At 41.7% G+C, this 14,696-nt stretch overlaps 1 protein-coding gene across 10 annotated transcripts; it reads right to left on the reverse strand.

Moving 5' to 3' along the window:
* Positions 1-37: 37 nt before the first annotated feature.
* On the reverse strand, positions 38-13,523 carry luc7l (LUC7-like (S. cerevisiae)). 10 transcript variants are annotated; one of them, XM_061228583.1, is made up of 12 exons: positions 13,289-13,522; positions 10,641-10,740; positions 10,443-10,537; positions 9,796-9,894; positions 9,472-9,582; positions 8,401-8,544; positions 7,720-7,896; positions 7,025-7,113; positions 6,612-6,668; positions 5,833-5,862; positions 5,454-5,651; positions 38-3,025 (listed from the first exon to the last, which is right to left on the reverse strand). In XM_061228583.1, the coding sequence occupies exons 4-12, from the start codon at positions 9,889-9,891 to the stop codon at positions 2,881-2,883; spliced, it is 1,047 nt and encodes a 348-aa protein (XP_061084567.1). In that variant the 5' UTR covers positions 9,892-9,894; positions 10,443-10,537; positions 10,641-10,740; positions 13,289-13,522; the 3' UTR covers positions 38-2,880. The 10 variants fall into 10 exon arrangements, with proteins under 10 accessions (XP_061084567.1, XP_061084532.1, XP_061084507.1 ...); XM_061228548.1 differs by adding an exon at positions 11,991-12,061 and having other exon boundaries at positions 10,443-10,740; XM_061228523.1 differs by adding an exon at positions 11,991-12,061 and having other exon boundaries at positions 10,443-11,633.
* Positions 13,524-14,696: the final 1,173 nt, after the last annotated feature.

Genomic DNA, 14,696 nt, shown 5'->3' on the forward strand with positions numbered 1-14,696 from the left:
CTTTTGCCTTCCTGGGACACAAAGCAGTCAAACTAGCTCAGAAACAGAAGATTTTATTTGAGGCAAAAGTGATCCTTTCATGGGTCTGACAATTGGCCTTGGCATAATTACAGATTCTTTTCCAGTAAAATAAAACATTGCATAAACTTGACAGGGTGAGGGAACCAATTTGAGGTTAGCTGTGAATGAACAATTTCAAATAAATAACAATTATGAGAATGCATTTCACCACATGTAACATTGATGCCGTAAGGCCTTCACAACCAAATCAAAAGACAGCCTTTAAAGTTAGAGATCCCCCCCTTAACAGTAAATAACAAAGGGGACATTTTGCATGACATCAAAGGGATAGTTCACTTAATGGAGTTTTTAATATTTCAATTTTAGTGTTTATTTGGCCCAAAACGTTGACATCCCATTTGAGGACACCCAAACACAATTTCAATAGATCGGAATTGTCTAAGGGTAATGCAAGTGAATTTTCCTAGATGGAATTGCACAATCGGGAACTAATTTGAGTCCTGTTTTGTTTATGCTCTGAGGCACTTTGTTCAACGTGTAGCCCTGTTGATACAGAAAACCATGCCTGAAAGCAGTGGTCTCAGGCTGAATGCATTATAGGAAATGGATCCAACCAAAGATATGGTTAAAACCAAAAAAGAAAAAAGTAACACACACATACAATGTCTGGAACAATCAAAACCACACAGAAACTGAAATATTAAAACACTCCAGAAAATAATTGAGGATTTGAAGCATTCCTAGGGGATTTGAATCTCTAGGAAATCCTCAAATCAGCCAGCATGCTTCACTTGGCAAACCCCAGCCATCAATGCTTCACCAGCACAGTAGCAAAGTCAGCACAGGAACACAGTAAAGCTGTCGCTCACCACTTATCTGAATTACACTGGAAATTCAGTTTCAGATGTTAATTAGTTACAGGAAAAAGGAAAACAATTTCAGAAGCACATTTACACTAAGCAAGCAAACAAACCCAAAAAGAACATCTGGCCTCAGTCTTCATTTAACTTGTACTATAAAAGGAAAAATTATAATAAAAAAGGTTCCACTTAAAAGCACGATAGGGGATAAAATGTACAATTCCTACAACCACTTGAACAATTTCTGCATGGACCATCAACCATTTCTACAGGATATACATTTGTAGCAACCTACGGGACATACACCTGTAGATTTGAGTCTAAAGACACTAGAGACTGGAGAATTAAGCACACATGCTTCAAAGCACTTTGCCTTGGACGTAAATGATGGGAATTGTAAAGTACAACCATTTTAGCTTGGCAAATGTCCAATGACAGTAACTCCTCAACACAAAGTTGTGTATGGAAAACAAACAAAAAAAAGTTCAGCATAATGCATTGAGACGATACAGGGGGACCTCATTTAAAACATGGCAGTGCTGGGAACACCTGGAACCTGCTGGGTCAAGGTTTCGTAAATGTAATGGCCGACTCCCTTCTTATTCTACAGGAACATCACTAAGTGTATAAAAGACCAAGAATAACAGATCAAAGATGGAAAAGCAAATACAATGTCATCAAAAGGCTAGGAAATGAAGCAATGCAACCGTATATTAAACAAGCATGTCACATTCATTTAATCTTATTCATATATTTGAGTTAAACAAATGATATTTGCCTGCCGTTTCAATAGGGAATTTCCATAGATTTTGTTTCTGCTACAGTACAAGCAAGCTTGAAAAGAGATGGGCCATTGAATGGAGTCATTACTTGCAGAACTTGAAACATTCATGTAACCGATTCTTCTACATCCCTTCGCCTAAATGCATGCGGGGAAAAGTATTCTTAAGTCAGGGCTATGGATGAAGGCAAAAAACTAAAATGAAAAACAACCTCCCAGTGCAAAATAAATGTCAGGCTGACACTATTCGCAAGGAACAAACTGAGCGAGCCAAAATGTATGCCCAAGACAAGCTGGATACAGCAGGACCGAATGGGCAAGAGTGAGGGAGAGTGAGGGCTGAGGGTCAGGGGTACTGCTAGCAGTAACTTGGGTGAGTGTACAGTGTCATGGCATCAGAGACTGTAGTAATGTGAGTGTAGTGTAATGGTATCAAGAGACTAGTAACATGAGTGTAGTGTAATGGTATCAGAAACTGCTGTAATGCATGAGAATGGAGAGTGTAATGGGTCAGGCTGCAGTAAAGGGAGTGCAATGGGTCAGGCTGCATTAAAGTGAGTGTAATGTGTAATGCGCCAGGCTGCAGTAAAGTGAGTGTAATGTGTAATGTGCCAGGCTGCAGTAAAGGGAGTGTAATGTGTAACGTGCCAGGCTGCAGTAAAGTGAGTGTAATGGGTCAGCCTGCATTAAAGTGAGTGTAATGTGTAATGTGCCAGGCTGCAGTAAAGTGAGTGTAATGGGTCAGCCTGCAGTAAAGTGAGTGTAATGTGTAATGTGCCAGGCTGCAGTAAAGTGAGTGTAATGTGTAATGTGCCAGGCTGCAGTAAAGTGAGTGTAATGTGTAATGTGCCAGGCTGCAGTAAAGGGAGTGTAATGTGTAACGTGCCAGGCTGCAGTAAAGTGAGTGTAATGGGTCAGCCTGCAGTAAAGTGAGTGTAATGTGTAATGTGCCAGGCTGCAGTAAAGTGAGTGTAATGTGTAATGTGCCAGGCTGCAGTAAAGTGAGTGTAATGGGTCAGGCTGCATTAAAGTGAGTGTAATGTGTAATGTGCCAGGCTGCAGTAAAGTGAGTGTAGTGTGTAATGTGCCAGGCTGCAGTAAAGTGAGTGTAGTGTGTAATGGGTCAGGCTGCAGTAAAATAAGTGTACAGTGTAATGGTATCAGAAACTGCACTAAAGCGCGAGTGGACGGCGTAACAGGGTATCACAGTGCAGGCCCTCAGATCTCCCCAGCCTCCCTGTCTTCCAGCCTCCGGGAGTCCATCCTCCCGTTCAGTCCATCCTGCCGCCGCTCCGACGAGCCCTTCTTCCTGTCCTGGTCCCGCGACCTGTCCCTGGAGGAGCGCTCCCGGTCCCGCGAAGACCTGGGTCACAGAGCGCATTACGTCACCTTACTCCACCTGCCTCTGTGACCAGGCCTGACTTTAAACAAGCTCTGAAGAGGATTCCTGCTTCCTGCCTGGAGGACAGGACATGCTACCATCTCTGCAGGGCCAACTCGCAGTCCAAACGGAAAGAGTCAAGGCTGATTCAACAGCCCTTAAATCAATCTAGAATTCTGTTGCCTTTCTTTCCTTGCATTTCACTTGGGCCAGTTTCATTCTACCAAGATGGACGCTTATTTTGAAATGCCTATTAAATGTACAACTCACAGTACTTTTTCTGTTGACTGGTTAAATGGGTAACACCAAATTACGTCTTAAGTTCCAAAGCCGTATGATACATCACATCAGTCCTATTGTTACTTTTTTTGTCATTCACAAATTAAGCCATGCTACTGCATTTCATGCAAAAGAGTCATGCACTGCCACCCAAAAGGTGAAAATTTCATTTTGCCTGGAGACTCTTCTTGATTGATGGGTAAGTATCCAGACTGATCAAATTACAACTGCACAAATTACTTGGCTGATTTCAAACTGCCTGTGGTCAAGTTGTGATAGCTTGGACAGTGTTTTTCCTCTTTAAATTAGCAAAACTAAAATGTAGTTACCTTTTTAGTCCAAGTACTTGCTCCCTTAAACAGAACTGGCTGCACCACCTTAGCAGCAATAACTGCAACCAAACTCATTGCATATAATTTGAGATCACAACACTGTCAAGGAATTTTAGCCCACACTTCTTTGCAGAACTGCTTTAATTCAGACAAATTTACAGATTGGGTATGTCATTATCAAAAGAGATTCCAGAATAGACAAGAAAGAAAGGCATTTCTAAGGCTCTGGGACTGCATTGAGCCACAGTGAGAGCCATTATCTCTGAACAGAGAACACTCGAAAAGTGGGGAATCTTCCCAGGAGTGGCCGGCCTGCCAATCCCTTGAAGACAGCAGTGACATCCTATCGAGAAAGTCACAAAGGACCTCCGAAAAACATCCAAAGACCCGCAGGCCTCTCTAGCCTCATTTAAGGTAGTTGTTTATGGCACAATAACAGAAAGACTAGGCAAAAATGAGACTGATGGAAAAGCAGCAAGGCAGAGACCACTGGTAACCGAGAGAAATCACCAATGCTTGTCTCAGTTGCAAAAAAGCATGAGCCCCAAACATTTTTTGATCATGTTATCTGCACAGAAGTGGAGCTTTCTGGACGATGTAGGTCCCACTGTGTCTGGCATAATACAAATACAGCATTTCACAGGAAGAACATCATACCAGAAGTCACACAAGGCGGTGGTAGTGCAATGGTGTGGGGATAATGAAGCGTAACTGGGTTATGCAGCAAAACAAAAATCCACAATACAAAAATGAGTCAAAAATAACTTTTTGTAGTGGCCCAGTCAATGTCCAGACTTGATTTCATGCTTAAAAACCTAGCAATTTATATTAAAGCGGTTAAAAAAATTCAAAGTAACTGCAAAACCACTAATTAAAGTGTTTGGTTGCAGTTGCAACTGTTAAAGGTGGTGCCACCAGTCAGGTTTAAGGAGGCAATACATTTTTCACAGATCCTCAGTCTCATATGGGTGCTTCATAACTTTAATTAAATAATTGAAAGATATGCGTTTTGTCTAATCAGGTTCCCTTTGTTCAAGATGACTCTCTAAAAATCTGAAACCATTCAGTAATGAATATGCAAGAGGAAATCAGGAAAAGAGCAAATACTTTCACAGCACCATAATTAAACACATTAAAGAAATAGAAACGTGAGTTTCTTACATTATTCAAGAACTGAGATTAGGCCTATTTTTACTTTTTAGAAGTCAAAACAATTCAGGTTTACCACTAAAATGGTAAGTAACATTAGTAACATTGAAACAGTAAGGCTTTTTTTGTGCAATTACTGCTTTATTATAATTTAGTCACATTTAAACAATTATATTCAATATTCCAAAGTGTAAAAGCCAAGAAACAAATGCTCTCAAATTATGATACAGTCATGACTCATTACTGCTCTAGGAGAATCAAAATAATGATACTAATGAAGCAACCTTTCCAGAACATGCTTGCATCACCTGATACAACCGTTAATAGGCACTAGCCATTTATTTTCACAGCACTAACTACAGCAAGCGTCTGCCACTAGTTAATCACCATCTCCCAGCCAAAGGTAACCTTGCCCAGCCACTGTAATTACATTAGTCCCTATTGACAGAGGTGTCCAACTGTTCCCATAAAAAATATGTACCTTTATATATACACATCAAAACCAGGTTTGTGTTTAGTTAGTAAAATTAGTAATTGTACACTTGTAATTGTAAACATTTGGATAATAGGACTTGATCAATATTGAAAGGGTTCCGTGAGACCGGCGGTTGTAAGGCTTCGGGTCGGGGGGTGACGGTGGAGGGCGTTACTTGTGTTTGGAGCTGCGCTCTCGGCTGCGGTCCCGGCTCCGGTCTCGGCTGTGCCGGTGGCCTTTGCTGCGGGAGCGGCTGCGATGGCGGCGCCGGCGCTCCCGATCCCTGGAGCGTTCCCGGGACCGCTCCCTGGAGCGCCGCTTCTCCCGCGACAGCGAGCGGGAACGCCGCCTCCTCCGCTCCCGGGAGCGGGACCTGGGACACGGGAGAGGCTCACGTCACTTAGCTGGACCGAACCGGACCCTGACACAAAACCGGGGCCGGCACGAAGCAGCCGCACAGCATGCACACTCCTGCTAAGGAAACAACATCTCTGGACTGGAGAAGTCATACTAGCTCTAAATGTGAAATGATTTAATACGCTACAGGTACCCACCTTCTGCGCTCCCTGCTCCGTGATCTGGTCCTACAAAGACAAACACAAGACAGAAGCTTAGACTACTGGTTTGGTACAACATTTAGAGATCAACACAATTGACCAATGAAAAAGTTGGTCTAGGGTGAAAAAGTACATTTTCAGGGCCAAATATGAAAGCTACAAACAAAGGGCAGTTTATAGTTAGACAATGTATGATTGGCTGATGGACATTGCTACATTGTCACAAACATCTCGACTTTGAACGCAGTTGCTCATAAAAAGTATCAACACAACAATAAGAATGCATCGTCTAACTATAAACTATCCCTACATACAAATTTACAAAGATTTAGGGCTCGTTTAAACGCTAAACCTCTATCTCACCAAGTTTTTCCATTGCGACGCCCAGCAAACTTTAAATGGCTCTACCAGCAAAACAAAGCTCAAGTTCAGGAATACTCTCATAGGTCCACAAAAAGAAACAGAATTTTACCAATCATCTCCAAACATACACTACTCCATCTCTACAAGCATGCAATTGTATACTCTTTCCGATCTCTTGACTGTGCACCCTCAGACCTCCAGCACAAACACACCACCACAATTACCTTCTCCATCTATTCAGACTTATTGACACCTCTTACAAGACTGGTGGTAGAGACTAATTAATGGTAATGACACCAGAATGGAAACCTAGTTCATGCACAGGCTTGGAAGAGTGCACATGCACAGACATGACTCGTACCCATGTGGGGCGGGACAGTGAGGTGGGAGAGAGGGTAAAAGGAGTTAATTACCCTGAAGCAGTCCCCCTATGCAGCTCTGCTGGGGGATCAGCCAGGGCAGAATCCCCTCTGGAGAGGAGAGTGTGGAAAAACGCAATTACAATTCAACTGAAGCCAGCTGAATACAGCTATGAACAGCTATGCATCTTTTTTTGGAAAGTGTGTCCTCTGGAACACATGCATCTCATTGCACAATGAAACCTTGTCCCAGGCCTGGGTGTCACATTGTTAAATGTACGGTCTTGTTCACTGCAGTGAGAACTGACTTAGTTGGAAATGGCACAACAGCAGTTTAGAGAGGCTCCAAGGCCTTTTCAGATTTGCCATGTGACATCTGACACATATGACATAGGTGCAATGCAAGGTCTGAGCCTCACTTGCTTTGACTTGCTACAAAAAACTAGGTGGATTACACCTGTACCAACCTCTTCCTCGTCCTCTCCTCACGCTCCCTCTCCTCCCTCCTCTTCAGACGCTCCTGGTTCCGCCTCTCCTGCTTCTCCGCCACCATTTTCTATCAAAATGAAGACACTCCTTAAAAAATGTTCTATTGAGGTCAGCATGAATGCCTAATTGGAAGCGACAATTAAACAATGTGAACCATTATAAAAACGAAATCAAGTGTAACTGCACCCGAGGGCAACTTTATTTATTTATACAGCAAAAGATTAAAAGTAAGATCACAGGTTGTAAAGACATGTTAGTTTGTCAGGCCTGACTAAAAACTGGTTTTCAGCAGGTTCCTGTTCTGCAGCACATAAGACACAGTTCAAGACATTTCTCACATGAAACAACTCAAATGCATGTAAAGTGAGCGGCTCTTTACAGTGCTTAACTATAAAAGCATGGTATGAATGACCAATCAGTCTGCCCTCATAGAACCACCACACAAGCCTTTTCATATGAACACCTGGAAACCAATTTTACCGAATCCTGGAGCCAAATAAAAGAAGGTCAAACAGCCCCTTCCAGGCTCAGACACAGACGTGTGGCTGAAGTGTAACCCAACCATGACCAAGGTTTTATGTCTTGGACATGGAAACCCATAGCAGTGCACACCAAAGTCTCCCTTACCAGCCGTGCCTGGTGACAGACTGGAATAACCCGGTGTGGGGTTTACCTTCAGCTGTTCCAGCTTCTCACGGATCTGGATGAAGCCCAGGTGCAGCTTCCCCCCAAAGTGGTCGGCCAGTCGGCGGTCGTTGTCGTGGAGACCTAGATAGGCGGAACACACTTCGCAGACGCGAAGCTTCTGCTGCTGGAAGCTAGAGGCAGGCATGGAGTTCCTGTATTCCTCCTGGAACAGAACAAAACACCAACATGATAAACATGTAATACACAAATGCACCAGTTAATGCACAATCCATCAAGCTGTCATTCCTTCCATTCCATTGCTATACATTTTGAATGGGAGAGAACAGCTTCCATCTGCTAATATATGCATTAGTAGCTATGCGTGACAAGTACATAGTCATTATGAGATATGAAGTGAACTGTGTAAGATTAGGTGATGGCAGCAATGAGTCTAAAAGTTTTTAGTTACCGCGAACCACATCAGTCTGTTTCAACCCAGATAATCACACACAGAATGTTACAAAACAGAAGCAGGATTTGCAAATCGATTAACAAATCTCAATTTGGGTTTGAAAGCATTGCATTTTCTATGTTTTTCCATTTCCTACATGAACATTTGAAGAGTGATTAGCAGCAGCAGTGAAACCAAGAACAGTTACATTTGTGCAAGATGAAGTGGAGGTAAGGGGGTCAGTGCTCCTGCATGCACCCTGGGAGCAGCGCTCACCTCTGCATCCCTCTTCCTGCTCCGCACTTTCTCCACCTCCTGCAGGACTTTCTGCGCTTCGTCCACGTTTCCCTCGGCACCCAGCTGCTCCGACTTGGCCAACAACTTCCCGATCTCCTCGTTCAGCTCATGAACCTTCTCCGCCTGCCAGCAAACGACACTCAATCAATTCCCAAGAACACCACCACCATAATTCTCAATTCATCTCTTTCAGAGATTCCAAATTTCAGATCCCTGAAGAGCTATGCCAAAAACAGACTCCTAGATTCTCAGAGCAAAAATGTCAAGGGCAATTTTAACTATTGTTTTAGCCATTTAACCACCATCACCATCTCATGTGGATACATACCTGTGGCTTTGAAAACACCAACATAATTTTTTTAAATAAAATAACAATTGCCAGTCTAGACATTTCATACAGGGAAGCCAATGGACCATGGTAAAATAAATACAGGTCTAATACAAAACAAGGCGAATATTTCTTTATCATTCAATCATTTAAATGCACTTTAAAACTTTTTTCTAAGCCTAAATTTTCCACTATAAAAGTTCACCCAAAATGTCTGTGCCCCCACTTCTCACACATTGTTGTTTGTTACCATAGTTACCTCCATGACACTAATGTTAGCTAGCTAGCTAAATTAATATAACCAGAAATAGTCGAGGCACTCTAATTTAAGGGAGCCTAATGTTACTCAAATATTTGCATTGCCTGTAGGCCAGCGGGGCAAACTTTGGGTAACAAGATATCAAGGAGGGATAAGGGGAGTGGCTATCCTCATGAGGCATACGAGAAGAACATTATCAATTGGTTGAAAATAGGACGATAAATTTAAAACTACGCTACGCTAACTTTTCCAAAACTAAAGAACGGACATATTTAAAGTAGTCTTTCTGCAATGCCCTCTGGTGAAAATTGCATATAAAAACAAATAAAGTGTGACCAACCACCATGTTACTCCTTTAAAAGCAAGATCAAAAAAAGACTATGGGAGTAACAGAACCGCTGGCACTGCCCTCAGGGCTCTGTTCTGATTGAGGGGCATAAGAGCATAATTCCAGCCTCCTCACCTTTGCAGCCACCTCAGCACTGATCTCCTCTTGAGTTTCAGCCAGTCGCTTCTTAGCCAGTTCTGTTCTTCTATCACAGTCAGCAATGAATGATTCCAGGTGATCCACAGCCTAAGACAGGAAACGGACATTACGCTTTACATCCACAGAGGGTGAACAAGGTAGGAATTACAGCCCTTTTTATACATTGTCCCACCAAATTTCAAGTGTCCAAAAGTAATTGGACAAATGAATACAAACTGAAATAGCCATCATATTCAGCAGTCCAAAACCAAGGGATGTAGACGCCCAAAGTAGTTTAGTTTACAGAAACCCTTAGCTTACATCAAGTTCAAAGAAGAGGTCTCTCTCCTTGGAGGCAATTTCGTAATCTGCCCGAAGAGCCAGGTCGTGTATCTTTGTGCACTCTCCCAGGTCCATCCGCTGCGAGGGGACAACAGTGTTGGCAGGAAGACCTCATTTCATTAACATAGTTATAACAGCGCCAGTTATACAAGTATTTTCTGAAATCCTGGATTATCTTTCCAACATGGGGAAGCCTGTAGCATTTAACCCCACATTGCTCCAGGGCTGCTTAGTCTAATCAATGGTAAGTTGCTTTGGATGAGTTAGCTAAATGACATGTAATGTAATAATAAAAACATTAGACTCAAATTCTACAAACATTTAGAGAGCTCTCATTCTATCAGAAGACTACTTTCCCAGAAATTGTTCCGCTCAACCAGAATTTCTCTCAGCAACAAATCCAATATTTTTTATTGGTCCTCAGTGAATTTCTCATTGCAAGCAGCAATTATCGCTTTATATTACTTTGTATGGATCTTTACTACCCATTACTACCATTTAACCAGGTCAGGCAAGCAGAACTTAATAGGTACGGAGTATATTGTCAGCACAAAAATCATCTTGAAAAGCAAGAGAGTTTGGCTGTAATAAGCTTGGTTCAGTAGTGGTAATAAAGGGCGACTTACGGTCCCAGAGAGAATGTCATGAGGACAGCAGTTTAAAAGGTGGCTTTTGCAGACACGTTCATCAGTGAACTTCACCCTCTGTCGAGTTTCATCACCTGAAATAGGGTTTGGTAAAACAGAACAGCCAGTGAGACCACAAACACTTGGAAAACATACTCAACCAGCCACAGAGAAAGCAAATAACAGGGTCCAACTCACAGGTAACGCTACACTTCTAAAGTCTTTCCCTGCAGTAGCTTCAGCGGACTGTCTCTCTTGGTCGGATGAAATGTGTTGTAATTATGATCGAGTATGTCAACTGTTAAAGAATGGCAGAAAATACCATTAAACATCGATCCAAGTCCACCCTTGTAGTGGCAACAGGGTATATGGCTGAACGTTGACCCAGAAGGTGGAATTCTGGTACAGCAGCCATGCTTGTTAAAACTTGTACCTTTATCACACCTCCGAATTACCATGAGGCATGAGATGAAGCACTTCTGAAGTTCAAGGAAGACCAAATACTCTATATTGGATAGTGGAAACACCGACATGAGATGCTTAAATCTGCTTCGTTAAATTAACATCAAATGGTGCACAAAGAGCAGCACTGTAAGCAGAATCATTTTAAATATAAGCTGTGTGACAAATGCTTCTGAGGATCTCTCATGTGACCCTGTGCATTCATTTTTACCATCCTTAATACGTTTCAAATCTATAGCTCAGTTGCTCTTAAATGAAGTGAGATGACCTTGCACAGTGCCAACCTGGCGATGGAATAAGATTGTTTCTATGGGGGCATCTTGATGTCCTTTCCGATTCCTGTTCGATTCAGGAAAGCACCAGGGTTCCTCATTAAGGAATGCGGAACCCAAACACAACAAAGGAATCAATCTGCATGACAGTGGCAAGCCAGTGACTGCCATAAGTGACTGACATTAGCAGGTGGAGAGAACCACCTTTTGTCTTTCTGATTTAATCCTGCTGGTGTACTGTAGCAGCTGTTAAGCTGCTGTGACTGCTGCAACAACCCTGACCTCTACAAAAAGGGCCAAGTCGATAACAAAACCCTGATAATAAAAAATAAATGAACTTGGAGGTTTAAAAAAAGAAAAAAGAAAAAAAAAAGGTTAGTTAATACACACTGCGAGCTTCCACATATACTGTACCCATCTGCATCTTCAAGATCTCAGCTGCAGAATTTTAAACCCGCTGTTGAAAAGTATAAAAGGGAAAAGCTTGCTTGCCCACACCTGTAGTGAGGAAGTCGGGAATGATACACAAGTCAAAGTATAAATGGTTTTGTGGCAAATTTTTAAGGCTTCTCTGTCTCTACGATAAATGTGTTACCAGAAACACACAACTGTATCAACTGCTCCATGACTTGCAAGCAACCAGGTACTCCTCCTTATGCTCCAAACACTCCTGATGATTGCATTTCAGGATTCTGTTTTGCTTTCATCTCCACTTAAACTTACGAGTTTGTGTGATGATCAAACTTATAATTACTTCTGAAAAGCAAACAAAATGTTTGGATAAACATCTTTAAAAATTATATTTGTGACTCACGGCTCGATGAACATGAGGCTTTTCTGCAACTCCCTTGCAGATTGATGTAGGCTGGCAAAGATACACTGAACCTTTATAGATAAAATAAAGGGGCCACAATTGTTCAGTTTGTATGGAACATAGGTATGGGAAGCATTTGAATTCATCTCAGTTACATAAACACAGACACTCACTTCAATACTAGTAGCATTCATTAGTCAGAAGTACGTTAGAACCAGCAAACTGTGAGCTAGGATTAGCCATGTAAATATGGCTAATTTAAAAGAGTTATGCTTTGTTCTCGTCTTAGCAAATCCTTTTCAAGATACAGCTAGCTAACAAGCTAGGTATCGACAAGTCGCCAAATGCCACTGACCAGAAACGCAGCAGATGGCCAACTTCACTAACGTAGACTTCAAGCACCATCACCACGGCTGACATTGTTTAATGTTTGTATCCACATTGCATAAATAAGCGAGCATATGCGCTGCAAACAACCTACCAATAAAGAGAAGCTTGTCCGGTGTCATTAACTACATACAACCAGAGTTTTTAAAGCAACTAACTCGGTAACGTATTATATAACGTGGAGCTTAACGTTAAAAGGAAGGTAAAAACGTTACAAAAAGGGGACAGTAACGTTCACCAATCTATTTATCACGGGTGACGTGGTTAGTCAAACAAAATACACCATTGAGCTGCTTACATTAGACATCTTGGGCTGAACCGCGCAACTAGGTTACTTAGCTAGATAGACTAAATTGCTTCTTTTTAAAATAAGCCAGCTAATATAGCTAGTTAGCGAACGAACTATTTAATGTTCGTTGCTCAGTTACTATTCGGGCTAGCTAGCAATGACACTAACATTAGCTTTTGTAACGCTAAACGTTCTATACCAGCCTCGATAGCTAACGACACCATTAGTTTAAAAAATACATAGCCAGCTATTGTCAAAATAGAATGTGCAACTATAACTTACAGCAAAAGAGCTCACTAAATTATCAATGTTACATGGTTAGCTCGCTGGCTAAAGTTGGGCCTTCACCAAGGCCCATGTGATAGGTTAGCTAAACACAACAGCGCATCAAATTAGTCCAACTAGCGTAAGGATACAAACATTAACGTTAAGTTTGATTTTATACATGTTTTAACGACGAATAAAGGACTTGATACATGCTGCAAATAAGTCCATGTAATCAGTCTTCAGGAACAGAAAAAGAGCGGGTCCAAAAGGAAATGAATTAATTATGTTTGCTACCAAATCTTGCTGGCTAACGTTTGCTTACGAGCTAACGTTAGCTAACTTGCTAGCTACTCACCATCCCTCGCAGTCCCCATTAATTGGTCGAGCAAAGCTCTCATTTGAGCCTGGGCCGACATGGCGATCACGTATTTTATATTCCACTCAAAAACAAAAAACTGTATGTCGATATCTATATATTTATTTCATAAAAGTTCGTTTTTCTATTCGGAACCGTCCTTCCTTCTAGGCGATCGTCTTCTCTCCGTTTGGCCCGAAGGTTTGGCCTTACAATGGAATGCTGGGAGGAAGTGACGTAGAAAATAAAATGCGCGCAGTAAATTCCTCGTTCGTAACGAACGAATCTATTCTCGATATAATATGCACTCCACTTAATGAGCACTTTATTTATTCGATTTTTTAAAACGTATTCGTCGTCTGCTGCTGTAGCCCATGCACTTAGTGGTTTGACGGATTGTGTGTACAGAGATCCTCTAATCCATACCACTGTTGGTTGGTTATTTGCATGACTGCCACCTACCTGTCAGCTTTGACCAGTCTGGCCCTTCTCCTCTGACCTCTCTCATTAACAAGGTATTTTTGCCTGCAGAAATGCTGTTCACTGGATGTTTTTTGTTATTCGCACCATTCTCTGCAAACTCTAGAGACATGAAAATTCCAGATTAGCAGTTTCTGAGATACTCAAAGCACCCTGTCTGACACCAACAATCATTCCACAGTCATATTTCTTACCCATTCTGCCATTTGGCCTGAAAAACAGCAGAACATCTTCACTATGTCTGCATGCTTGTATGCATTTAGTTGCTGCCACATGATTGGCTGATTAAATATTTGCATTAACAAGCTGGTTTACAGGTCTACCAAATAAAGTGCTCAGTGAGTGTAAATGGATGCTCAATAGTGAAGAACAGTTCGCAAACTCGGTCCTGGGCCACCCTGTGTATGCTGGTTTTTGTTTCAACCACAATTATAATCCCAGAATTTTAACAAGCTGCTGATAATTTTTACTGGATGCTTCTCTTTATGAAAAAACAGCAATTTATTTCCAGTTGCCCACAGGTAGCTTGGTTAACAAATTAAAGTGGAAATATTTACTAGCTATTGAGTTTGCTGTTGCAAACCTTAGCTAGCTAGCTAGCTAGCTTGCTTATTAGGTTTTCTCTGCCAAGGCAAATCTAGCAAACAGTGCCCTACCCATCGAGAGTCCCGACCACAACCAAAACCACAATGCAATGCTCTTAAAGCCACAAAACATTCTAACCTTCTGTAGTAATACAACATGGAAATGTCTCAATGAAGGAAATGTAGCCAAATGGAACTTATATTAAACATCAATTTTTTTTTAACATCAAGTTTCATGGGGCAGCTGTTTTTTCGATATAATGTTCAATATTTTTATTATTAATAAAAATGTTAGTTTCTGCTACACATACTCCCCCTTAGCTACATCAGGCTCTGGCTAAACC

The sequence above is a fragment of the Conger conger genome, chromosome 2 (assembly GCF_963514075.1).
Source record: "Conger conger chromosome 2, fConCon1.1, whole genome shotgun sequence".
NCBI classification, from domain to species: Eukaryota; Metazoa; Chordata; class Actinopteri; order Anguilliformes; family Congridae; genus Conger; species Conger conger.

Excerpts from the sequence above, each read along its gene's own strand:
- luc7l (XM_061228507.1), bottom strand. The coding sequence starts at position 13,349 with ATGTCGGCCCAGGCTCAAATGAGAGCTTTGCTCGACCAATTAATGGGG. Across the intron at positions 9,895-10,442 it reads ATGACATTCTCTCTGGGACC|CGGATGGACCTGGGAGAGTG; the intron begins GTAAGTCGCCCT and ends GTCCCCTCGCAG. Across the intron at positions 8,545-9,471 it reads GTGCTGAGGTGGCTGCAAAG|GCGGAGAAGGTTCATGAGCT; the intron begins GTGAGGAGGCTG and ends GTTTGCTGGCAG.